This window comes from Pinus tabuliformis, chromosome Q (genome assembly GCF_031772625.1).
Source record: "Pinus tabuliformis cultivar Carrire ecotype Pingquan chromosome Q, CPIR1, whole genome shotgun sequence".
NCBI classification, from domain to species: Eukaryota; Viridiplantae; Streptophyta; class Pinopsida; order Pinales; family Pinaceae; genus Pinus; species Pinus tabuliformis.
In genome coordinates this window covers 119,322,875-119,349,554 of record NC_142296.1, presented here as the reverse complement: position 1 = coordinate 119,349,554, position 26,680 = coordinate 119,322,875, and the positions used below count along the sequence as shown (strand labels likewise).

At 39.6% G+C, this 26,680-nt stretch overlaps 1 protein-coding gene across 1 annotated transcript in view; it reads right to left on the bottom strand.

Moving 5' to 3' along the window:
• Positions 1 to 1,317: 1,317 nt before the first annotated feature.
• The window catches only part of LOC149218536 (8-hydroxygeraniol dehydrogenase-like), a 51,568-nt gene continuing 26,205 nt past the window's right edge, over positions 1,318 to 26,680 (bottom strand). Inside the window, exons 2-6 of the mRNA XM_089386580.1 lie at positions 25,974 to 26,070; positions 20,906 to 21,019; positions 20,565 to 20,792; positions 19,668 to 20,107; positions 1,318 to 1,535 (exon numbers count right to left, since the gene is read on the bottom strand). Of these exons, the coding sequence (XP_089242706.1) occupies positions 1,318 to 1,535; positions 19,668 to 20,107; positions 20,565 to 20,792; positions 20,906 to 21,019; positions 25,974 to 26,070 (1,097 nt within the window). The remainder of the gene's footprint in view (positions 1,536 to 19,667; positions 20,108 to 20,564; positions 20,793 to 20,905; positions 21,020 to 25,973; positions 26,071 to 26,680) is intronic.

The window sequence follows — 26,680 nt, the reverse complement described above, 5'->3', positions numbered from 1 at the left end:
CATAATTGTTGACATTCAACAATGTATTTAGTTATCTCAACCTTTGAAAATAAAGTAGAACCACCATGTTCAACCCTACCAATGAGTATCATTCATCACAACTATTTAGTTATCTCAACCTTTGAAAATAAAGTAGAACCACCATGTTCAACCCTACCAGTGAGTAGCATTCATGGAAACTCCCTTCGAGTTTCACGATTTTTTTTATCCCAGAAAACTATTTTTACTCAGTGGTATTTATTAATTTTCTTCACCCAATAAATTTTTAACACCATTTTGCTTTTAAGGTCTACATCATTTTTCTTTATCTAGGTTCTTTTTTCCAATTAGGAAAAATCTTTCATTTTTTATTCTGCTTTTAAGGTCTACATATTTTTTCTTTACCTATGTTTTTTTTTTCAATTAGGAAAAATCTTTAGTTTTTGCCTTTAGAAACATACATTTCTTCCAATCCAAAAAAACATCTCTCCCAATTTTCTTTACCTAGGTTTTTTTTTCAATTAGGAAAAAATTTTAATTTTTGCCTTTTGAAACATACATTTTTTCCCATCCAAAGTAACATCTCTCTAGTTACGCTGTTGGTGGCACTGATTCTCGTGGAAATTTTGGAAGATTACAATTGTGACCACTATCACTTTCTTCTTTTTTATTCACTATTTAGACTCAATCATATTAATAAAAATATTACAACACTCTGTAGCATACAAGGACGAAATGATTATAGCAGAGTTATTAAATCACTTTGTATCATACAAGGACGAACATGATTACAGCAGAATTATTACAGCACTCTGTAGCATACAAGGACAAACACAATTACAACAGGCTCTGTAGTATACAAGGACGAACATGATTTTATGGCAAAATTGATACCAAAACTTTATTGTTTTGAGTTATTTTTCAACATATATATTATATAAGATGAAAAAATAAACCTTCTATTTATTTTAATCATTACCATACTCCTCTGCTTATCATTTGAGATAGATTCGATAAATCCAAAATCTTGTCACACTCTAGTCACTCTCCTAAAGGAAAACATTTCAATTGAAGAGTCTCAAAACCTAAAATTTATTATTGTGAAATATGGATAGACAGGAGATACCACTGACAAACTACAACATGGACGATACCAGTTCTAAACGACAACAATTAAACAAAAAATCTTCCACCTTCACCTAGATTTCTATCTCTAGATGTTGACAATAATCTTCTCTATCTCGCCTTAACAACTTACTCTGTCACATACACATGCAACTCATTCACATATACTATACTTTGAGAACCATGTTCAATGATAATTAAAATCATAACACTTCACTTATCAGATCTGCCATCAGACTTGAAACTCTTAGCAGCATCAATTACAAAACAGTACTTCACATCTCCCTTTGCCAATCTTTCCATTGTTGTGTTTACATACTCCATTGAAATATTCTCTATCATGCAACATATGTTATGTTCTCCACAAAAGTCCAGCATTTCTTGAGTTTCCTTCACTCCCCCAATCAAACTCCCACCTACAAAATGACGACCTGCACACACCAAAATTAAAATAAAATCCCAAATTATTGTTATGGCAACGCATTTTTCCCAATTCTAATATCACATATCTACTTCATATCAACTTAAACAGTAAATATGTTGGGAATTTCTGATAATTCCAGAACAAATAAACAAAGAATAATGCTCTGTTTCTTAACACAGAGAAACTAAAATTGTTTCGGGAGGACAGAGTTTTCACACACAAAAAAAAAAACTTGTATTCATTAACAAGACCAACTGTTACAAAAGTCTTCCTCTAACAGAGGGATTATAGCAAGACTGCTTCAGAGGCAATTTTTCAAAAAAAACCTCACTCTGTCTCTCCTATAAAATATAGCATGGAGATGTTTGCGGTGGCGTACAAGGACTAGAGATTTTACAAACAAGGATTGCCTGCAGATCTCCTCAAGAGGTAATCTTAAATATTACTGACAGAAATCTGAGCCTGATCTATGTTTTTATGATCATCAATTTGAACTTTGATTAATATATCATATGTGTGGCTACGACTTGACAGGGGTATGGCAATGGTGGATTCATCAATGCCCCATCGAGAATTACCACCATTCCGTAAAAGCGGTGCGGGGAATCCCATGACAGTTTTCCGAAAAAAAACTATTTGTTGTCGTTGTTTAATGGCGGATTCCGGCAAAGGACTGGCGCTGCAGTTGAAAGTAATATTTCAACACTCCCCTTTAATTTCAACTACTGGGTTATCAGTCATACCCAGACATTTCCTCAAAAACTCAAAACTTTTATGCCCCAATGGTTTGGTCAGAATATCTGCAACCTGCTCCTGAGTTCTGCAGTGTTGTAAAACAATTTCTCCATTGTTTACCAATTCCCTGATGTAATGAAACTTTGTGTCAATGTGTTTCGTTCTCTTATGAAACACAGAATTCTTGGATAATGCAATAGCTGAGCTATTGTCACAAAAAATCACAGTTCCTTTTGCTTGCTCTTGGCATAAACTCCTTAACATCCTTCTCATCCAAATTGCTTGACACGCTACTGCTGTAGCTGCCACATATTCTGCTTCTGCTGTAGACAACGCTACAATAGGCTGTTTTTTAGAAGCCCATGAAATGGCTCCTAAACCCATGTGAAAAACATAACCGGATGTGCTTTTCCGATCATCTACACTTCCAGCCCAATCACTATCAGTGTATCCAATTAAATCTGAACATTCTGAAGCAGTATATAAAATGCCAAATCTTTTAGTACTTTTAACATACCTCAGAATCCTTTTTTCTGCCTTCCAATGTGCTTCTTTTGGCCTCTCCATGAATCTGGAAATCAAACTAACAGCATGCATTATATCCGGCCTAGTTGCAGTCAAATACATGAGACTGCCAACTATGCTCTTGTACAAACTAGGATCAAAATCCTTGTTGTTGTCCTCTTTGCTGAGTTTTAATTCCATCACTGTGGGAGTGATTACTACTTTGCTCTCCTGCATATTAAATCTTTCCAACACTTCATTAACATATTTCGCTTGTGAGATAAAAATCCCATTTCCATTTTGTTCTACTTCTATTCCTAAGAAGTATCTCAGCAAACCCATGTCAATCATTTCAAATTCTTCTTTCATGACTGTTTTGAAATTTTCAATAAGGTAATCATCATTACCTGTGAAAATAACATCATCAACATATAACACAACAATTAGTATTTTACCATCCTTTTCTTTGATGTAGAGGGTGGGTTCTCCCTCACACTTTTCAAATCCATTTTCCAGTAGATAGGAATCTATCCTACTGTACCACGCTCTTGGTGCTTGCTTCAGCCCATAAAGAGCTTTCTTCAATCTGCACACTTTGTGCTCTTGGCCTTTCTTTTCATAGCCTAGAGGTTGTTCAATGTAAACCTCTTCCATTAACACTCGATTTAGGAATGCTGACTTCACATCCATTTGGTAAACTTTCCAATTGTTTTGTGCTGCAATGGACAGCACTGCTCTCACGGTTTCCATTCTAGCAACCGGTGCGAAGGTTTCCTCATAGTCTCTCCCATGCTTCTGCGTATATCCTTTGACAACAAGTCTTGCCTTGTGTCTTTCTATTTTGCCTTCAGCATTACTCTTGGTCTTGTAGACCCATTTAACTCCAATGACTTCCTTTCCTTTTGGTAGTTCAACTAAATCCCATGTCTTGTTTCTTTATATGGCATTGATCTCCTCATCCATAGCTTCTATCCATTTCCTATCCTTAATTGATTCTTCGAAATGAACAGGGTCATCAACATGACAATATAAGGCAAACAAAGAGTTCATACCTTCATTTGTTGCCTCTTGTTCATAAATGTCACTTAAATTTCTGAACTTCTTACCTCTTTCATTTGGTGTACAAGTGCTTGAAGAAGCACTTGAATTTCCTCCTTGTGGTGTGCTTGGAGAAGCACTTTCATTTCTCCTCAAGGATGTCTCTTGTTGCCCTTGTGTTGGTGCTGCTATTTGGGGATGTATTTTAGCCATCTCCTCATCATCTTCATCATGAGACTGTTGTGTGTGGAGCATGATTGTTCAGAGGTCTTTGTTTCAGCCGGATGTATACCCCAGGAAGTTTGTACACCCCTCCACGCGGGGGGGTCCGGGGGCCAGCAGTCCCCCGGCGGGGGCTCGGGGGCAGCGCCCCCGAAGCTAAAAACAAATGTAAAATTGCCTTGTAAAAGTATAGTAATTTCTAGTCAATCTAGGTCGTTCATTAGGCAGATGATCTGACGGTAGAACTTATGTTTAGTTTAGGGTTTTTTGCCCTAGAAGGCAACCCTCTCTCTTTGTATGAGGGCATTGTATTTGAGGCTGAGATATAGATGTGTATTCTGTGAGCGAGAAACAGAGAGGTGAGACTGTGAGAGAAAACAGAGGATATTATAGCGGATTTGCTGTAGGTTGTGTCTCTTCATTTTGCTGGATAATAGAAAGGAAGGACTGGCTGTTCGGGGTGGACGTAGCCCAAACTGGGTGAACCACGTATATCTGTGTCTCTCTTGTTTTGTGCGTTTTCTGTGTTTATATTTTTGCAATATTTTATGTGTTCCATTGCTCCGTAATATATAATTTTTCTAACAACTGGTATCAGAGCCGAAGGTCTATTTGGCTGATAAACTCGCAGGAAAGAAGGGTTCCTGGTTCGAGTGGGAGCAATGGCGGAAGATGGTAAGTTTAGGGTCGAGAAATTTAACGGCCAAAACTTCTCGCTGTGGAAGATGCAGATGGAAGATTATCTGTATCAAAAAGATCTATACCTACCGTTGGGCAGAAAAACAAATATGCCGACGGGTATGAAAGACGAAGAATGGAACCTTCTCGATAGAAAGGCACTCGGAACAATACGGTTGTGCCTTGCTGCTTCAGTCGCCTTCAAAATTTCGAAGGAAACCACGACAGAGGGTTTGATGCAGACGTTGTCGAAACTATATGAAAAATCCTCAGCCTCAAACAAGGTATTTCTTATGAAACAGTTATTTAATATGAATATGTTGGAAGGTGGATCTATTGCAAACCATTTAAATGATTTTAATACAGTTACAAGTCAGTTAAGTTCTATAGGGGTAAACTTTGATGATGAAGTTAGAGCTCTGTTATTCTTGTGCTCATTACCAGAAAGTTGGAATGGTTTGGTAATGGCCATTAGTAACTCCGTTTCTGGATCTATTACTTTAAAGTTTGATGATGTTGTCGGTGCTATCCTTAGTGAGGAAATGCGACGGAAAAGCTCCGGTGAGACATCAGGAAATTATTTGAGTGCAGAGTCTAGAGGAAGAAAAATGGAAAGAGGAAAGAGCTCAGGATATCGCAGTAAATCAAGGAAAGGCAGATCCAAGTCCAGATCGGGGATAGTGTGCTGGAAATGTGGAAAGAAAGGACACCTAAAGAAAGACTGTAGATCTCGGAAGGGAAAAGAAGGAGATGCACAACAAGAAAACAATCATGAAGCAAATGTGACAGGTGAGGTGTTACAAGATGCTTTGATTCTTTCTTTCTAAAATATTACTGATTCCTGGGTGGTAGATTCAGGGGCTTCATTCCATGCCACACCTGATAAGAAATACTTTCATGACTATGTTCAAGGAGATTTTGGACAAGTTCCTCTGGGTGATGATAAACCCTGTAAAATCGTTGGAATGGGTAAGGTTCTTGTAAAACAGCAGAATGGGAACCAATGGCTATTAAAGGAGGTAAGGCATGTTCCAGATCTAAAGAAAAATCTGATTTCAATAGGGCAGTTAGGCGGTGAAGGTTGTGTAACAAATTTCACAGATAAATCTTGGAAGGTCACCAAAGGAGCCCTGGTAATAGCAAAAGGCGAAAAGGTTGGTACATTGTATTTATGCAATGGTATTTCTAACTCTGTTAATGCTTTAACTTCCAAAGGAGCAGATGCAGCATTATGGCATCATAGGCTCGGACACATGAGTGAAAAGGGGATGAAGATTCTTCACTCAAGGAATTTGTTTCCGGGTTTGAAGAATGTTGATTTGGACTTCTGTGAGAATTGCATTTATGGAAAACAGAAGAGAGTCAGATTTCTCAGAGTTGGGAGAGAAAAGAAGAACGAAAAATTAGAGCTTGTGTATACAGACGTATGGGGACCTGCTCAGCTATCATCTCTCTGTGGCTCTTGTTATTATGTTACCTTTATTGATGATGCAACTAGAAAAACTTGGATTTAATGTATTAAGAATAAATCTGATGTATTTGATACTTTCAAGAAATGGAAAGCTTTGGTTGAGATTGAGACAGGAAATAAATTGAAGTGTCTTAGATCAGACAATGGAGGTGAATATTGCAGCAACGAGTTTGATAGGTACTGTTCAGAACATGGAATTTGCAGAGAGAAGACAGTTCCAAGAACACCACAAGAAAATGGTGTGTCAGAAAGGATGAACAGAACAATCATGGAGCGTGCAAGGTGCATGAGATTGCATGCAGGATTGCCTTTACAGTTTTGAGCAGATGTTGTAGATACTGTTGTTTATCTAATAAACAGAGGCCCTTCAAGTTCCCATTTCCATTTTGTTCTACTTCTATTCCTAAGAGTATCTCAGCAAACCCATGTCAATCATTTCAAATTCTTCTTTCATGACTGTTTTGAAATTTTCAATAAGGTAATCATCATTACCTGTGAAAATAACATCATCAACATATAACACAACAATTAGTATTTTACCATCCTTTTCTTTGATGTAGAGGGTGGGTTCTCCCTCACACTTTTCAAATCCATTTTCCAGTAGATAGGAATCTATCCTACTGTACCACGCTCTTGGTGCTTGCTTCAGCCCATAAAGAGCTTTCTTCAATCTGCACACTTTGTGCTCTTGGCCTTTCTTTTCATAGCCTAGAGGTTGTTCAATGTAAACCTCTTCCATTAACACTCCATTTAGGAATGCTGATTTCACATCCATTTGGTAAACTTTCCACTTGTTTTGTGCTGCTATGGACAGCACTGCTCTCACGGTTTCCATTCTAGCAACCGGTGCGAAAGTTTCCTCATAGTCTCTCCCATGCTGCTGCTTATATCCTTTGACAACAAGTCTTGCCTTGTGTCTTTCTATTTTGCCTTCAGCATTACTCTTGGTCTTGTAGACCCATTTAACTCCAATGACTTCCTTTCCTTTTGGTAGTTCAACTAAATCCCATGTCTTGTTTCTTTCTATGGCATTGATCTCCTCATCCATAGCTTCTATCCATTTCCTATCCTTAATTGCTTCTTCGAAATGAACAGGGTCATCAACATGACAATATAAAGCAAACAAAGAGTTCATACCTTCATTTGTTGCCTCTTGTTCATAAATGTCACTTAAATTTCTGAACTTCTTACCTCTTTCATTTGGTGTACAAGTGCTTGAAGAAGCACTTGAATTTCCTCCTTGTGGTGTGCTTGGAGAAGCACTTTCATTTCTCCTCAAGGGTGTCTCTTGTTGCCCTTGTGTTGGTGCTGCTATTTGGGGATGTATTTCAGCCATCTCCTCATCATCTTCATCATGAGACTGTTGTGTGTGGAGCATGATTGTTCAGAGGTCTTTGTTTCAGCCGGATGTATACCCCAGGAAGTTTGTACACCCCTCCACGCGGGGGGGGACTTGTCCCCCCCGCGGGGGTCCGGGGGCCAGCAGTCCCCCGGCTGGGGGGTCCGGGGGCCAGCGGTCCCCCGGCGGGGGCTCGGGGGCAGCGCCCCCGAAGCTAAAAACAAATGTAAAATTGCCTTGTAAAAGTATAGTAATTTCTAGTCAATCTAGGTCGTTCATTAGGCAGATGATCTGACGGTAGAACTTATGTTTAGTTTAGGGTTTTTTGCCCTAGAAGGCAACCCTCTCTCTTTGTATGAGGGCATTGTATTTGAGGCTGAGATATAGATGTGTATTCTGTGAGCGAGAAACAGAGAGGTGAGACTGTGAGAGAAAACAGAGGATATTATAGCGGATTTGCTGTAGGTTGTGTCTCTTCATTTTGCTGGATAATAGAAAGGAAGGACTGGCTGTTCGGGGTGGACGTAGCCCAAACTGGGTGAACCACGTATATCTGTGTCTCTCTTGTTTTGTGCATTTTCTGTGTTTATATTTTTGCAATATTTTATGTGTTCCATTGCTCCGTAATATATAATTTTTCTAACAACTGGTATCAGAGCCGAAGGTCTATTTGGCTGATAAACTCGCAGGAAAGAAGGGTTCCTGGTTCGAGTGGGAGCAATGGCGGAAGATGGTAAGTTTAGGGTCGAGAAATTTAACAGCCAAAACTTCTCGCTGTGGAAGATGCAGATGGAAGATTATCTGTATCAAAAAGATCTATACCTACCGTTGGGCGGAAAAACAAATATGCCGACGGGTATGAAAGACGAAGAATGGAACCTTCTCGATAGAAAGGCACTCGGAACAATACGGTTGTGCCTTGCTGCTTCAGTCGCCTTCAAAATTTCGAAGGAAACCACGACAGAGGGTTTGATGCAGACGTTGTCGAAACTATATGAAAAATCCTCAGCCTCAAACAAGGTATTTCTTATGAAACAGTTATTTAATATGAATATGTTGGAAGGTGGATCTATTGCAAACCATTTAAATGATTTTAATACAGTTACAAGTCAGTTAAGTTCTATAGGGGTAAACTTTGATGATGAAGTTAGAGCTCTGTTATTCTTGTGCTCATTACCAGAAAGTTGGAATGGTTTGGTAATGGCCATTAGTAACTCCGTTTCTGGATCTATTACTTTAAAGTTTGATGATGTTGTCGGTGCTATCCTTAGTGAGGAAATGCGACGGAAAAGCTCCGGTGAGACATCAGGAAATTATTTGAGTGCAGAGTCTAGAGGAAGAAAAATGGAAAGAGGAAAGAGCTCAGGATATCGCAGTAAATCAAGGAAAGGCAGATCCAAGTCCAGATCGGGGATAGTGTGCTGGAAATGTGGAAAGAAAGGACACCTAAAGAAAGACTGTAGATCTCGGAAGGGAAAAGAAGGAGATGCACAACAAGAAAACAATCATGAAGCAAATGTGACAGGTGAGGTGTTACAAGATGCTTTGATTCTTTCTTTCTAAAATATTACTGATTCCTGGGTGGTAGATTCAGGGGCTTCATTCCATGCCACACCTGATAAGAAATACTTTCATGACTATGTTCAAGGAGATTTTGGACAAGTTCCTCTGGGTGATGATAAACCCTGTAAAATTGTTGGAATGGGTAAGGTTCTTGTAAAACAGCAGAATGGGAACCAATGGCTATTAAAGGAGGTAAGGCATGTTCCAGATCTAAAGAAAAATCTGATTTCAACAGGGCAGTTAGGCGGTGAAGGTTGTGTAACAACTTTCACAGATAAATCTTGGAAGGTCACCAAAGGAGCCCTGGTAATAGCAAAAGGCGAAAAGGTTGGTACATTGTATTTATGCAATGGTATTTCTAACTCTGTTAATGCTTTAACTTCCAAAGGAGCAGATGCAGCATTATGGCATCATAGGCTCGGACACATGAGTGAAAAGGGGATGAAGATTCTTCACTCAAGGAATTTGTTTCCGGGTTTGAAGAATGTTGATTTGGACTTCTGTGAGAATTGCATTTATGGAAAACAGAAGAGAGTCAGATTTCTCAGAGTTGGGAGAGAAAAGAAGAACGAAAAATTAGAGCTTGTGTATACAGACGTATGGGGACCTGCTCAACTATCATCTCTCTGTGGCTCTCGTTATTATGTTACCTTTATTGATGATGCAACTAGAAAAACTTGGATTTAATGTATTAAGAATAAATCTGATGTATTTGATACTTTCAAGAAATGGAAAGCTTTGGTTGAGATTGAGACAGGAAATAAATTGAAGTGTCTTAGATCAGACAATGGAGGTGAATATTGCAGCAACGAGTTTGATAGGTACTGTTCAGAACATGGAATTTGCAGAGAGAAGATAGTTCCAAGAACACCACAAGAAAATGGTGTGTCAGAAAGGATGAACAGAACAATCATGGAGCGTGCAAGGTGCATGAGATTGCATGCAGGATTGCCTTTACAGTTTTGAGCAGATGTTGTAGATACTGTTGTTTATCTAATAAACAGAGGCCCTTCAAGTTCCCATTTCCATTTTGTTCTACTTCTATTCCTAAGAGTATCTCAGCAAACCCATGTCAATCATTTCAAATTCTTCTTTCATGACTGTTTTGAAATTTTCAATAAGGTAATCATCATTACCTGTGAAAATAACATCATCAACATATAACACAACAATTAGTATTTTACCATCCTTTTCTTTGATGTAGAGGGTGGGTTCTCCCTCACACTTTTCAAATCCATTTTCCAGTAGATAGGAATCTATCCTACTGTACCACGCTCTTGGTGCTTGCTTCAGCCCATAAAGAGCTTTCTTCAATCTGCACACTTTGTGCTCTTGGCCTTTCTTTTCATAGCCTAGAGGTTGTTCAATGTAAACCTCTTCCATTAACACTCGATTTAGGAATGCTGATTTCACATCCATTTGGTAAACTTTCCAATTGTTTTGTGCTGCAATGGACAGCACTGCTCTCACGGTTTCCATTCTAGCAACCGGTGCGAAGGTTTCCTCATAGTCTCTCCCATGCTGCTGCTTATATCCTTTGACAACAAGTCTTGCCTTGTGTCTTTCTATTTTGCCTTCAGCATTACTCTTGGTCTTGTAGACCCATTTAACTCCAATGACTTCCTTTCCTTTTGGTAGTTCAACTAAATCCCATGTCTTGTTTCTTTCTATGGCATTGATCTCCTCATCCATAGCTTCTATCCATTTCCTATCCTTAATTGCTTCTTCGAAATGAACAGGGTCATCAACATGACAATATAAAGCAAACAAAGAGTTCATACCTTCATTTGTTGCCTCTTGTTCATAAATGTCACTTAAATTTCTGAACTTCTTACCTCTTTCATTTGGTGTACAAGTGCTTGAAGAAGCACTTGAATTTCCTCCTTGTGGTGTGCTTGGAGAAGCACTTTCATTTCTCCTCAAGGGTGTCTCTTGTTGCCCTTGTGTTGGTGCTGCTATTTGGGGATGTATTTCAGCCATCTCCTCATCATCTTCATCATGAGACTGTTGTGTGTGGAGCATGATTGTTCAGAGGTCTTTGTTTCAGCCGGATGTATACCCCAGGAAGTTTGTACACCCCTCCACGCGGGGGGGGACTTGTCCCCCCCGCGGGGGTCCGGGGGCCAGCAGTCCCCCGGCTGGGGGGTCCGGGGGCCAGCGGTCCCCCGGCGGGGGCTCGGGGGCAGCGTCCCCGAAGCTAAAAACAAATGTAAAATTGCCTTGTAAAAGTATAGTAATTTCTAGTCAATCTAGGTCGTTCATTAGGCAGATGATCTGACGGTAGAACTTATGTTTAGTTTAGGGTTTTTTGCCCTAGAAGGCAACCCTCTCTCTTTGTATGAGGGCATTGTATTTGAGGCTGAGATATAGATGTGTATTCTGTGAGCGAGAAACAGAGAGGTGAGACTGTGAGAGAAAACAGAGGATATTATAGCGGATTTGCTATAGGTTGTGTCTCTTCATTTTGCTGGATAATAGAAAGGAAGGACTGGCTGTTCGGGGTGGACGTAGCCCAAACTGGGTGAACCACGTATATCTATGTCTCTCTTGTTTTGTGCGTTTTCTGTGTTTATATTTTTGCAATATTTTATGTGTTCCATTGCTCCGTAATATATAATTTTTCTAACAACTGGTATCAGAGCCGAAGGTCTATTTGGCTGATAAACTCGCAGGAAAGAAGGGTTCCTGGTTCGAGTGGGAGCAATGGCGGAAGATGGTAAGTTTAGGGTCGAGAAATTTAACGGCCAAAACTTCTCGCTATGGAAGATGCAGATGGAAGATTATCTGTATCAAAAAGATCTATACCTACCGTTGGGCGGAAAAACAAATATGCCGACGGGTATGAAAGACGAAGAATGGAACCTTCTCGATAGAAAGGCACTCAGAACAATACGGTTGTGCCTTGCTGCTTCAGTCACCTTCAACATTTCGAAGGAAACCACGACAGAGGGTTTGATGCAGACGTTGTCGAAACTATATGAAAAACCCTCAGCCTCAAACAAGGTATTTCTTATGAAACAGTTATTTAATATGAATATGTTGGAAGGTGGATCTATTGCAAACCATTTAAATGATTTTAATACAGTTACAAGTCAGTTAAGTTCTATAGGGGTAAACTTTGATGATGAAGTTAGAGCTCTGTTATTCTTGTGCTCATTACCAGAAAGTTGGAATGGTTTGGTAATGGCCATTAGTAACTCCATTTCTGGATCTATTACTTTAAAGTTTGATGATGTTGTCGGTGTTATCCTTAGTGAGGAAATGTGACGGAAAAGCTCCGGTGAGACATCAGGAAATTATTTGAGTGCAGAGTCTAGAGGAAGAAAAATGGAAAGAGGAAAGAGCTCAGGATATCGCAGTAAATCAAGGAAAGGCAGATCCAAGTCCAGATTGGGGATAGTGTGCTGGAAATGTGGAAAGAAAGGACACCTAAAGAAAGACTGTAGATCTCGGAAGGGAAAAGAAGGAGATGCACAACAAGAAAACAATCATGAAGCAAATGTGACAGGTGAGGTGTTACAAGATGCTTTGATTCTTTCTTTCTAAAATATTACTGATTCCTGGGTGGTAGATTCAGGGGCTTCATTCCATGCCACACCTGATAAGAAATACTTTCATGACTATGTTCAAGGAGATTTTGGACAAGTTCGTCTGGGTGATGATAAACCCTGTAAAATCGTTGGAATGGGTAAGGTTCTTGTAAAACAGCAGAATGGGAACCAATGGCTATTAAAGGAGGTAAGGCATGTTCCAGATCTAAAGAAAAATCTGATTTCAACAGGGCAGTTAGGCGGTGAAGGTTGTGTAACAACTTTCACAGATAAATCTTGGAAGGTCACCAAAGGAGCCCTGGTAATAGCAAAAGGCGAAAAGGTTGGTACATTGTATTTATGCAATGGTATTTCTAACTCTGTTAATGCTTTAACTTCCAAAGGAGCAAATGCAGCATTATGGCATCATAGGCTCGGACACATGAGTGAAAAGGGGATGAAGATTCTTCACTCAAGGAATTTGTTTCCGGGTTTGAAGAATGTTGATTTGGACTTCTGTGAGAATTGCATTTATGGAAAACAGAAGAGAGTCAGATTTCTCAGAGTTGGGAGAGAAAAGAAGAACGAAAAATTAGAGCTTGTGTATACAGACGTATGGGGACCTGCTCAGCTATCATCTCTCTGTGGCTCTCGTTATTATGTTACCTTTATTGATGATGCAACTAGAAAAACTTGGATTTAATGTATTAAGAATAAATCTGATGTATTTGATACTTTCAAGAAATGGAAAGCTTTGGTTGAGATTGAGACAGGAAATAAATTGAAGTGTCTTAGATCAGACAATGGAGGTGAATATTGCAGCAACGAGTTTGATAGGTACTGTTCAGAACATGGAATTTGCAGAGAGAAGACAGTTCCAAGAACACCACAAGAAAATGGTGTGTCAGAAAGGATGAACAGAACAATCATGGAGCGTGCAAGGTGCGTGAGATTGCATGCAGGATTGCCTTTACAGTTTTGAGCAGATGCTGTAGATACTGTTGTTTATCTAATAAACAGAGGCCCTTCAATTTCCTTGGATGGTGGTGTTCCGGAGGAAGCATGGACAGGTAAAAAGGTAAACTACTCTTTTTTAAAGCCTTTTGGTTGTGAGGCCTTTGTCCATATTGATAAAGAAAATAGAACAAATCTTGAGGCAAAGTCAAAGAAATGTACCTTTATTGGATATGGTGTTAATGATTTTGGTTATCGCTTATATGATTATGAAAATCACAAAATCATTAAGAGCAGAGATGTAATATTCAATGAAAAGGTCTTGTATAAGAATCAGTTGCAGGAAAAGAAGAAAGAAAACGAAAACAAGGAATACACAATTCTTGATGACATCACTGAAAAGGTAAAGGTGCCTGAAAATAATAATAATCAACAACAGCAACCACCACAACAGCAACAGGGACCCCAAACACCTGAAAGTGGTGTTAGAAGATCTACCAGGATAAGTAGACCCCCTGAATGATACTCTCCTTCATTATATTATTTATTGTTGACTAATTCTGGTGAACCGAATGTTATGAAGAAGCAATGCAGGTTGAAAGCAGGAAGAAGTGGGAGGTAGCCATGGAAGAAGAGATGGACTCCTTAATGCATAACCAGACTTGGGATTTAGTCAGGTTGCCTGCAGGAAAAACTACATTGAAAAATAAATGGGTTTATAGGCTGAAGGAAGAAGATGGAGGAAACAGAGGTACAAAGGTAGAATTGTGGTGAAGGGGTTTGCACAGAAGAAAGGTATTGATTTTGATGAAATATTTTCTCCTGTTGTTAAAATGACTTCAATCAGAACTATTTTAAGTCTTGTAGCAGCTGAAGATTTGCATCTTGAGCAGTTAGATGTAAAGACAACCTTTCTCCATGGGGATTTGGATGAAGAGATATATATGCAACAACCACAAGGATATGAGGTGAAAGGAAGGAGAAACTAGTGTGCAGGTTGAAGAAGAGCTTGTATGGCTTAAAACAGGCTCCAAGGCAGTGGTATCTAAAATTTGACAAGTTTATGTCTGAACAAGGTTATACTAGATGTCACTCTGATCATTGTGTTTATCTGAAAAAGCAAAATGATGGCAGTTATATTATATTGTTATTGTATGTGGATGACATGCTTGTTGCAGGATCTAACATGCAGGAAATAAATGTACTCAAAAGAAAATTGGCAAATTCATTTACAATGAAGGATTTGGGAGCTGCAAAACAAATCCTTGGTATGAGAATAACTAGAGACAGGAAAAATCGCAAATTAACATTTTCTCAGAATGAGTACATACAAAAGGTGTTGAAAAGATTTAATATGCAAAATGCAAAACCAGTTAGTACACCTTTTGCTAGCCATTTCAAACTTAGCAAGGAAATGTGCCCAAAGACCCAAGAAGACATGGATTATATGTCTAAAGTTCCATATGCATCAGCAGTTGGAAGCTTAATGTATGCAATGGTCTACACAAGGCCTGATATTGCACATGCAGTAGAAGTTGTAAGCAGGTACATGAATAATCCAGGAAAGGAACATTGGATGGCAGTGAAATGGATTCTCAGATATTTGAAAGGTACCACAAATCAAGCATTATGCTTTGGTGGTTCAAACATTTCTCTATAGGGATATGTTGATGCAGATATGGCAGGTGATAGAGATAATAGGAGGAGCACTACAAGATATGTATTTACTGTTGGAGGAACAGTTGTCAGTTGGGTTTCAAAAATCCAAAGTGTTGTTGCACTTTCAACAACAGAAGCAGAGTATGTTGCTGCTACAGAGGCTAGTAAAGAAATGATTTGGTTACAAAGGTTTATGGGTGAATTGGGTAAGGAGCATGATATGGGCACGTTATACAGCGATAGTCAAAGTGCCATTCATCTTGCAAAGAACTCAGCATTTCATTCCAGGACTAAACACATACAGCTCAAGTACCATTTCATACGATTAGTGTTGGAAGATGGAGAGTTGAAGCTGGAAAAGATACACACTAGCCAGAATCCTGCATATATGCTAACAAAAGTTGTAACCAGGGAGAAACTGAGAATATGCTCAGTTTCAATTGGCCTTCAAGGATGACGATGAAGATGAGAAACAGCCAGGTCCAAAGAGGAGTCATTGTCCAGCAAATGAAGCAGCGGTGGAGTTTCTACAATCATTCTCCAAGTGGGAGATTGTTGTGTGTGTAGCATGATTGTTCATAGGTCTTTGTTTCAGCCGGATGTATACCCCAGGAAGTTTGTACACCCCTCCACGCGGGGGGGTGCGGGGGGGACTTGTCCCCCCCGCGGGGGTCCGGGGGGGCCGATCCCCCCCAGCTAGGGGGTCCGGGGGCCAGCAGTCCCCCGGCGGGGGCTCGGGGGCAGCACCCCCAAAGCTAAAAACAAATGTAAAATTGCCTTGTAAAAGTATAGTAATTTCTAGTCAATCTGGGCTGTTCATTAGGCAGATGGTCTGACAGTAGAACTTATGTTTAGTTTAGGGTTTTTTGCCCTAGAAGGCAACCCCCTCTCTTTGTATGAGCGCATTGTATTTGAGGCTGAGATATAGATGTGTATTCTGTGAGCGAGAAACAGAGAGGTGAGACTGTGAGAGAAAACAGAGGATATTACAGTGAATTTACTGTAGGTTGTGTCTCTTCATTTTGTTGGATAATAGAAAGGAAGGACTGGTTATTCGGGGTGGACGTAGCCCAAACTGGGTGAACCACGTATATCTGTATCTCTCTTGTTTTGTGCATTTTCTGTGTTTATATTTTTGCAATATTTTATGTGTTCCATTGCTCCGTAATATATAATTTTCTAACAGAGACAAGGAGTTTTTAACATTCATTGTTTTCTCTATGCTTCCATCCCAAGCTTCCTCCTCAATGAACTGAACATCTCTACTCACAATAATCTTCTTGGTGGATGGGTTATACAACCTATAAGCTTTGGATTCCTCACTGTATCCAATGAAAATACATTTCTCCCCTTTGTTTTCCAACTTCTTCCTTAATTGATCTGGAATGTGTGCATAAGCCACACATCTAAAAACTTTCATGTGGGTGACTCCTTGTTTTGTCCCACTCCATGCTTCTTCCGGCACTCTGTTCATGACTGCTTTTGTAGGGCATCTATTCAAAATGTACGCTGCACAGTGTACAGCTTCAGCCCAATAATCATTTGGCAAATTCTTTGCCTTTAACATACTCCTCGCCATATCCATGATTGTCCTATTCTTCCTTTCGGCAACTCCATTTTGCTGCGGAGTGTACCTAGTGGTAAACTGCTTACGAATTCCATTTCTCTACAAAAACGTAGAAATTCTTTGGAGATATACTCACCTCCTCTATCAGTTCTTAAAACTTTGATATGCAGCCCACTTTGGTTTTCTACAAGTGCTTTGAAATTGCAAAAGCTTTCAAACACTTCACTTTTGTTCTTCAGGAAATAAACCCAAGTTTTTCTAGTAAAATCATTAATAAATGTTAGCATATAGTGGCTACTTGCAAGTGATGGAGTTTGCATTGGTCCACATAAATCTAAGTGGACAATCTCTAAGGGTGCTTTTGCCCTTATGCTTTTCCCAGATGGAAAACTTTCTCTGTGTTGTTTCCCCAAGATACAACCTTCACAAAGGCTATCTGGTTTCTCTATCAATGGTAATCCTCTTACTATTCCTTTTCTATTCAACAAGTTAAGACCTCCAAAGTTGAGATGTCCAAATCTCAAGTGCCACAACCAATTTTCATCTTTTGGTTCTCTTTGGAAAGCCTCTTGTGTCACTGCTGCTATTTATTCTCCATTTTTAAAATCTGCTTTCATTTTGAAAGGGAACATCTTGTTCCTTGTCATCTTCATTTCAGCAATACATTGTTTTCTGGGTGGTTTATCCATGATGCTGCATACATCATCCACAAAGAAAACATTGTACCCCTTTTGAATAAGTTGTCCAATACTTATGAGGTTACATTTCATTCCAGGAACATAATAAACTTCTGCTATGGTTTCCTTTTCACCTTTCCTTTTTAAGACATTTACTTCTCCTTTTCCCATAACCGAAACTTTACTATCAGTCCCTAGTGTGACTTGTGACTTCACACTCTGATATAACATAGAAAACATGGCTATGTTTCCTATCATATGGTTACTGCAACTGGAGTCTAGAAACCATACATCTTCACTCTTTGCTTCAGCCATATTATAGGCTAAAAACAAATTATCTTGGCTGATATTTTCTCTAGTGAAATTTGCACTAGTTCTATTACTCATATCATGTTGCTTCTTCCCACATTCATTTGCATAATGCCCATATTTTTTACAATAGTGACATTGGACATTGGATTTATCATACCTTTCTCCTTAAGCATGATGTTTTCCACTTTGTTGGTTGCTGCCTTGGCCTAGGTTCTGATTTGGATTGCTGCCTCTTACTTGAGCATTTGTTGAACTGTTTCTTCCACCTCTATTTTGGCTTATGCCTCTTCCTCTCTTGTTTCCTCTGCCTTGACTTCTTCCTCTTCCAAAAAACATTTGGGTCTTAAAGGCATGCTCTAGAGATGAGTTTTCATTTCTACTCAATCTCTGCTCATGTGTCATTAGTGATGCATGTAGTTCATCAACTGAGAAGTTTGTGAGATCCTTTGTCTCTTCTATGGTGGTGACAATCACATCGGACCTTGAGGGTAGGATCCTCAATAGTTTCTCCACAATCCTCCTTTCTTCAAGAATCTCTCCATGAGACTTTATCTGTGTGACCATTCCAATCACATGTGTGAAGAATGAGTCAATATTATCTGACTCCTTCATGCAGAGAGTCTCAAAATCTCTCCTCAGCAACTGTAGTTTTGCTATCTTCACTTTCTCCATGCCTTTATAAGCTATCTTGGGAGTTTTCCATGCTTCTTTGGATCTCTTGGCTGCTGCTATCCTTGGAAACACACTCTCATGCACTTCTTGATACAAAAAGTAGAGAGATTCATAATCCTTCTTCTTATTGCTCTTCAATAGTTCTTTCTCTGCCTAAGTTAAATTATTAAACTCATCTTCATCTGCCGGTTCTTCAAAACCATCCTCAACAAATTCCCATAAGTCTTGGGAAGCAAGCAAAGCTCTCATAGTTATTGCCCAATAGCCATAGTTTTTCCATTTAAATTGTGGGAGCTGAGTATTACAGATACCTATGCTAGTGCTGGCTCCAGCCATACTTGCACTCTTAACTATGCTTCAAAATACTTGACTGTGTATTTAAAATAATTAACTGTCCTCAACAGTAACACAAAAAACTAACTTGAGAAATCCCTTGGATTCTTTCTTGACTGAGTCTTCACTCTGCTTGAGATGCTGCTGCAATAAGAAATCCTTCCTTCAGCTTCTTTGACACCTTCAAAGAGCCTGGACACGCTTCGATACCATGTTGGGAATTTCTGATAATTCCAAAACAAATAAACAAAGAATAATGCTCTATTTCTTAACACAGAGAAACTAAAATTGTTTCGGGAGGACAAAGTTTTCACACACAAAAAAAAACTTCTATTCATTAACAAGACCAACTGTTACAAAAGTCTTCCTCTAACAGAGGGATTACAACAAGACTGCTTCAGAGGCAGTTTTTCAAAAAAAACGTCACTCTGTCTCTCCTAGAAAATATAGCATGGAGATGTCTGCGGTGGCGTACAAATACTAGAGATTTTACGAACAAGGATTGCCTGCAGCTCTTCTCAAGAGGTAATCTTAAATATTACTGATAGAAATCTGAGCCTCATCTATGTTTTTATGATCATCAATTCAAACTTTGATTAATATCATATGTGTGGCTACGACTTGACAGGGGTATGGCAATGGTGGATTCATCAATGCCCCATCGAGAATTACCACCATTCTGTAAAAGCGGTGCAGGGAATCCCATGATGGTTTTCCGAAAAAAAACTATTTGTTGTCGCTGTTTAATGGCGGATTCCGGAAAAGGACTGGCGCTGCAGTTGAGAGTAATATTTCAACAAAATATAATTGCTACTGTTAGTGCACTTAATATAATTTAATTTTCTTTTCTTTTTGCGAGCGAGAAAAGGGCAGAAAAGACTTTACCCATTACAACAACCGGAGCAGCAAATTGAGCAGGCTTTTCTAGCAAACCAAGTATGACCAACTTCCCATTTACCTTTAACAAACTAAGGAGGGGCTCCACTGGATGATTAGCAGAGACTGTGTCAATAATATAGTCTAACGACTTGACTACAGCTTGCATCTGTTTCTCGTCTTTGCTGATGACGAAATGGTCTGCGCCTAAAACTTCTCTCGCTTCCTTTTCCTTTCTAGCCGATGTGCTTATCACAGTCACTTGCAACCCAAAATCTTTGCCAAATTTGACAGCCATGTGTCCCAAACCACCAAGGCCCACTACACCCAGGCTCTTTCCAAGCTCTGTCATCTGGAAATATTTCATGGGGCTATACACCGTTATTCCCACACATAGTAATGGCGCAGTGGCATGTAAGGGAAAATTCTCTGGTACCTTCACCACAAAGCTGCTTACAAGCCACACAGCACCCAAATTATTCTCTATTTAACCTATATATATATATATATATATATATATATATATATATATATATATATATATATTAAATGGCATTGTTCCAGGCTTTATAAGCAAATAGTTAATCGCCCATCTCGGCAGGCCCTTGCAGAATTTGGCACAATTAAATTTTCTGATGTTTTGAGTAAATTCGGAGACTTCCAAAACCCCTTGATCTGTTGAAAACATGAGCACAACCATAATTTCAGCGTAATATTGAAACAATTAAAAATCTTGGAATTTTGAGTCCATTTGGACACTCCCAAAATTCCTTGTTTCGGTTCGAAACATGAGCAAAATCAGGATTTTAGCCGTTGTTATATATGGACAGAAAAGGAAGCCTTTTATGGCAAGTTTACCCTATGCCCTAATTAATGATTGCATGAGATGGAATAATGACTAATTACCTTTCATTACAAACCATCAAAGATGAGTAACCTCCAAAGGTGACAGAACCGTCAACATCAGTGCTGCCATACGTCCAAATGACCTTCTCACAGAACTGTTCTTGCCCTTTAATACAAGTATCGCAATGCTGGAAACTCCCAACCATACAGCCCATGCCCACTCGATCCCCGACAGCAAAATTCTTCACTTCTAAACCAACTTCGACTACTGTACCTATTATTTCGTGGCTGCAAGAAAAATATATGTGAATAAATTAAAATTGATTATGAATTTCCAGGCATATATTTTCCCTAACATGCTATTTAATTTGAAGCAGTGTTGAAGAATATGAAGACATTACCCAGGAACCATTGGGTATCTGGAACCTTTCCAATCGTTACGAATCTGATGTAGATCAGAGTGACAGATTCCACGGTATGCGATCTTGAGAGTAACATCATGTGGCCCAGTGTTCCTGTCAAGGCAATACAAAAAGTCAGAAGAGAACTTTCCCGTGCACAAATGGTACACAAGTTAACAAGCATAGGGCATCCCTCATTAATTAAATTTGTAATTCGAACAAGAAAAAACCTGAAAGGGTTTTGCTGTGAGAAGGGCGGATCAAATTCTGTAACGATGGCTATAAGAAAAACAAATATTACAGACTTGGCATCAGAAAAGGGAAAAAATGGGCAACGAATCTGAAGCTGGGGGATGTGGAAAACACAGACTGTTGGAAGGAAGAGTAAAGATTTCTAACGCTGCAAACATAGATTAATGTGTTGATACCCAAGGGTAGACAAATTATGTTGTGGTTCACTGGTTAATTAAAGGCACTTTCACATGGCTATATATCAGAAGTCGATTGATGCGGAGCTTGGTAAGGGGCCCTAAAAACATCTTATTCCAAGGGAGCAAGTTCTGGAACCCAGTCAAACATCACAAACAAAGTTCCTTCCGATCCGCTCATTTTCAGTAATTGAATTTAATGGATCTAGGAAAATTTGGAGATAGCGGGGCAGAGTTTCTCCCAATGCAAAACTCAGATAGGGTCAAAATTCCAAAGGCGGAGCTTTAGGGGGGGAACGCAGACGGCGGTGAAACTATGATATCCATGGGAGTTTTAGCAAAATTAACATCATAAGTGTAATGGAAATAGAAAATGGGGGTCGTCTGAGTAGCCCTTATTCCGCACTGATTCGAACCTCGTCTCATAGTGTCATGATCACACAAATGGTTTGACCCTGATTCAAACCTGGCAAAGAAACACCATCACCTTCATGCGCAGAAAATGGTTGAAGCATATGTCGTATGTTGTGAAATGGTTTGACCTAGATTTCAACCTGGCAAGAACAACCGTTGTGCTCTTGCAGGGGAAAATAAACAATATGGCATATGTTGTTCGTTGATTTGTTGTTTTAGAACTCGATTTCATAATTTGAAGAGGTTATCCTAGGTGGTAGTAAACTTTTCAACTTTTTTTTAAATCAGTAACTAGGATCTTAAGAGTGGAAATTATGGACTCCTAGAGAGGTGCAATGATTTCTCTAACACCTTTCAAAAGTAACTAGGGGAATCAAACTTTGATTTAGGCTCGATACCATAAAAAAAGTTTGTCATTATATCAAAACCCACCAATGTTAACATTCCAAAATAGTAATCAAAATCCCAAAATAGAAATTATGAATTCCCATAAAAAATACGGTGATTCCTCCAAAAACCTAAGTTCGATCACATTTTGGATCTAATTTGCATTGCTATATCTGGAAAAAAGGTCCATATAACTCTATTTTCAAGTGATCCACTAAGGGTTTAACACAGCTAAGCCAAAAGTGTTTAGAAGTCCTCAAAAGAATGTTCTCCAGTGCCCCACTAGGAGTTTAACATCAACATATTGTACGTTTTAATTAGAATATTAAAATACTACAACTAGCATACATCTTGTCATTCAAGCGAGATTATTAAGTAAGTGGAAGAGAGATTTCTTTCATGGCTTTATCGAATCCCTCTTGTTAGAACATTAATCACGCCTGACCGTATGACAACGATAGTCGGTGAGTCATCAATATTAGTCGGTGACAAGCGGCGATAGTCGGCCATAGTTGTTGAAACATAAATGACAGTTGGCAGATTGCTGTAGCATCTACAGTTGTCTGTGTGTATAAATTTCTAATGTTTGTAATGTAATGAACAAGCTCATTCTATGAGTCTTTCGCTCTCTCTGATATGGTATCAGAGCAATCTCCAATTTGGTATTAGAACCGAGGGGCTGTGAGGTAGCGATCTTCTATCCATAGTGAGTGTTGTTCGTGAAAGAGTAAACCCTGTAGCGCCATGCTTTAGGTGAGCTGTGTTTGGCCATAGTTGAGTGTGCTCGAGAGCCAAGGTGCGCAAAGGGCTTTGTGGTGTGAGGCCGTGTGCCAAGTCCAATTATAGTGCTGAGTGTTTAGTGAAGCCCAAGTTGCTTGGTGTCGTGGAGTGCTAGTGAGTGCTAAGAGGAGGCGCTGTTAAAAAGAAGGTATGAGGTCAAGTGCTGGTAAAGAGCTGTGAGCTCAGTGAGTGTTGGTGAGCCATAGTCGAGTGGGCTCGGTGGAGTGAAGAGCTGAGGGTTTGAGCCCGGGTGAGGTGAGCTGTGTGAGTTTGTGAGAGTTCTTCTGCAAATAGTGTGGCTGTGAACTTGCAGTCCCCCTGGAGAGATATGTTTGTGTGCCGCTTGTGAACCCCTGAAGTCAGGTTACAGATTGAAGAGAAGGAGTTGTGCGTGTGGCTGCATGTGGTGGAGCTGTGTGCTCAGCAAGTTGCAATTTAACTCTTGCTGCCTGTGGACATTAAGTTGTGTGGAAAGCCTGCTGTGCAGTAGAGTGCTGCGGGTAAGATGAATTGTGCATGTATGGCTGCCGGGGCCAGTGGCGCTGTGTGATTGAGTGGTGAGTAGGAGTTGTTGAGCTGCTCATTGAGGCTTGTGAACATCAGAAGGCCGAGATTTGTGAGGGTTGTGAGGCTGGAAGCAGAGTAAGTCTGTCCAGCTGTGCAATTTCTGTGTTTAATTGCAGTCGAGGCGAAGGCCCATGAGAGAACCTTTGGTTCTAAAGTAAAAATTGCTGCATGTTGTGTAAATTTGTTGGTTTCATGCTATTGTTTGTAAAATTTGTTTCTCGGAGGATTTCAAGCAAATCTTTGCAGATCAGTGGGCAGATCTGTTCAAAGCCGCGGACTTGGTGAAAGCTGACGGTGGAAAGTCTGTTGCGGTGTTGACAATGGAAAGTCTATTGTGGCCTGGTGTGTGCAGCTTGTGAAGAACTAGAGTCTTGTTGTGGATTGAAGAAGTGCTGAAGTTGAAGGGTTGTGGATGTCATTGAGTAACCAGGACGTGGATGTTGAAAGAGTGTGAGCATTGTCTGGAGGTGATTCTTTGTGGAAATTGTTGTTGCTTCGGCTGCTAGTTGGGCTTGTTGTGAGACATCAGTTGTGTGAAATATTGGTTCAACCTGTATTTGAATGTGTGTGGATCTGTTATCGATGCAAGTGGAGTTATCTTCTTGTGGAAGGAGCTTAAAGGCCGAGCAGTGGAGACAGTTGTGAAGGTCTCGGGTAGTGAGATTTGATTTGTGTGTGAATAGTGGTGAATTGTGTGCCACTTGGGAGTGTTGTGAATTTGTTTGTTACATGGAGGGCGTTGTTCGCTGTCTGATCCCTTGAAGAAATTGTTGGAGAGGGCAGTTCCAAAGGCGTATTAGTGTTGGAACATTAAGCCAGTGTAGATTGTGTGGTGTGCATCTGGGGAAGTGAGAGGCAAACCTGAGAGGTGTTATTCCAAGAGTGGTGCTATTTTGAAGTCAAAGCTCGCTAGAGTTTAAGGAAAATTTAAGCCTGGCTGATATGTCTATATTTTTAGACCTTTTTGATAATGATCCTTTCGATGATCATTTTCTCAGGAACCCATTTGGGTTTAGCAGTATTTTTGGGTTCGAAAAAATCTTTGACAAACAGGGTCATGTTGTTGAAGAAATCACTCATGTTGTTGAGGATCATGTCGTTGAAGAAATCACTCAAAGTAAAACTTGCTTCTCTCATAACCCAATTGTTAGAAGTTTTATTGGATCTGCTTTCAAGATGACTGCTACTGTGGAGGATACTACCATGGATGTTGTTCCGAGGCCACTCACGTTCGAGGATGAGTGGATTTTGATGGCTCCTCATGGAAAGTGGGGAGAACATGAATTAGATTACCTTGTTCGGGATCTTGCATTGCATCCCAATCTAGAAGAGGTTGTTGACGATAAGTACGTAAGCAAGGAGCAAAGGAATTTCATAAGGAAACCCAGAAAGGTGAAAATGAAACTGCACCAGCAAAGGAAAAGGAACAAGCATGGACCCTTTAATAAGAAGGCAAAAATGAAATGTTTTGTTGTAAGCCTAGCTGAGACTTAGACCAGCAGGAAAGTTAAAGTTTAGGTCGTGGTGATTAAGCGGAGGTGTTAGAACATTAATCACTCCTGACCATATGATGGCAATAGTCGGTGAGTCATCAATGTTAGTCGACAACAAGCAGCGGTAATCGGCCATTGTTGTTGAACCATAAATGTCAGTCGGCAGATTGCTGTAGAATTTATGACTATCCGTGTGTATAAATTTCTATGTTTGTTAATGCAATGATCAAGCTCATTCCATGAGTCTTCAAGTTTCTGATACACTCAGCACTACAATTGGACTTGGCACATGGCCTCACACCACAGAGCCCTCTGTGCACCTTGGCTCATGAGCACACTCAACTATGGCCCTACAAGGTTTACTCTTTCACGAACAACACTCGCAATGGATAGAAGATCGCTACCTCACAGCCCCTCGGCTCTGATACCAAATTGGAGATTGCTCTGATACCATATCAGAAACTTGAAGACTCATGGAATGAGCTTGATCAGTGCATTAACAAACATAGAAATTTATACACACGGATAGCCGTAAATTCTACAACAATCTGCCGACATTTATGGTTCAACAACAATGGCCGACTACCGCTGCTTGCTGCTGACTAACATTGATGACTCGCCGACTATCGCCGTCATACGGTCAGGAGTGATTAATGTTCTAACACCTCTCCATCCTTTTTAATAAATCTATGAACATTCTGATCTAAGAAACCATGAATATCCATTGTCAAACACCAAAAAGTCTTCATCAATTCGTTCCTTAAACGATCACGATAGAATATCAAAACTTAATAAAACACAAGTCACAGCTAACGAACGGAACTTTCTAGCATGAACTTCCAAAAATCAGCAGTCTAAAACCCTTGTCACATCTTTAAGTTGCCATTATTTCGACAGAGAAAAAAGGGACAAAATTTCCTGCAAAAGGAGTTGTGATAGTGAACAGAAGAAGAACCTGTGAGTGAAATCGAAGGGCGAGAGAGTGACGAGAGGAAGAACCTGCGAGTGAAATTGAAGGGCGAGAGAATTGCAGACTCGTCCCTGGTAGCCCATCCTTCGACATTAAACCGAGCTACTTCCTTCACTATCTTCTCTTCTTCACAAAAATAAATTTGATTCAGAAAGAGCAGCTCAGTAGATGAATATGGAAAGACAAATTCTAAGCAGGATGGTATTTAAAAGACCAAATCTGGGATCGGTATTTATTTATGAATTATTAAATGTTATATAGGTATGGGATCGTGTACAACTCATACAACATTTAATGATGTTTAGTGTATAGGTATGGGATAGGATTTTAAGTGTATAAGCCAAAAGAACGTAGTGTGATAACTTTTTAAGAGTGTACGACGGAAGAAGCTAAATGTGAAAGCACAGACATGTCACTTTACCTAATTCACTCAAGGTTCTAGAAACTCCACATAATACAAAAAAAATGCCACATGTCCCTATCGGCATTGAAAAATGAGAAATTAGAAATGGAATTTCTGGAAGAGTTTCATGATTTGATTTTCTCAATCAGTGGTGTAGGTTTCTTTAAATCTATGGATCTCATTTTTGGTGCAGTCAATTTTATGGAAAGACCATGCAAAATTCACGGCATTTGCTTAAAAAGTACTTTTATGGAAAGACCATGCAAAGTTCACAGTGTTTGCTTAAGAAGTACTGCCTAGCTGTATGAATTATACAATGTGTCAGAGCTTCAT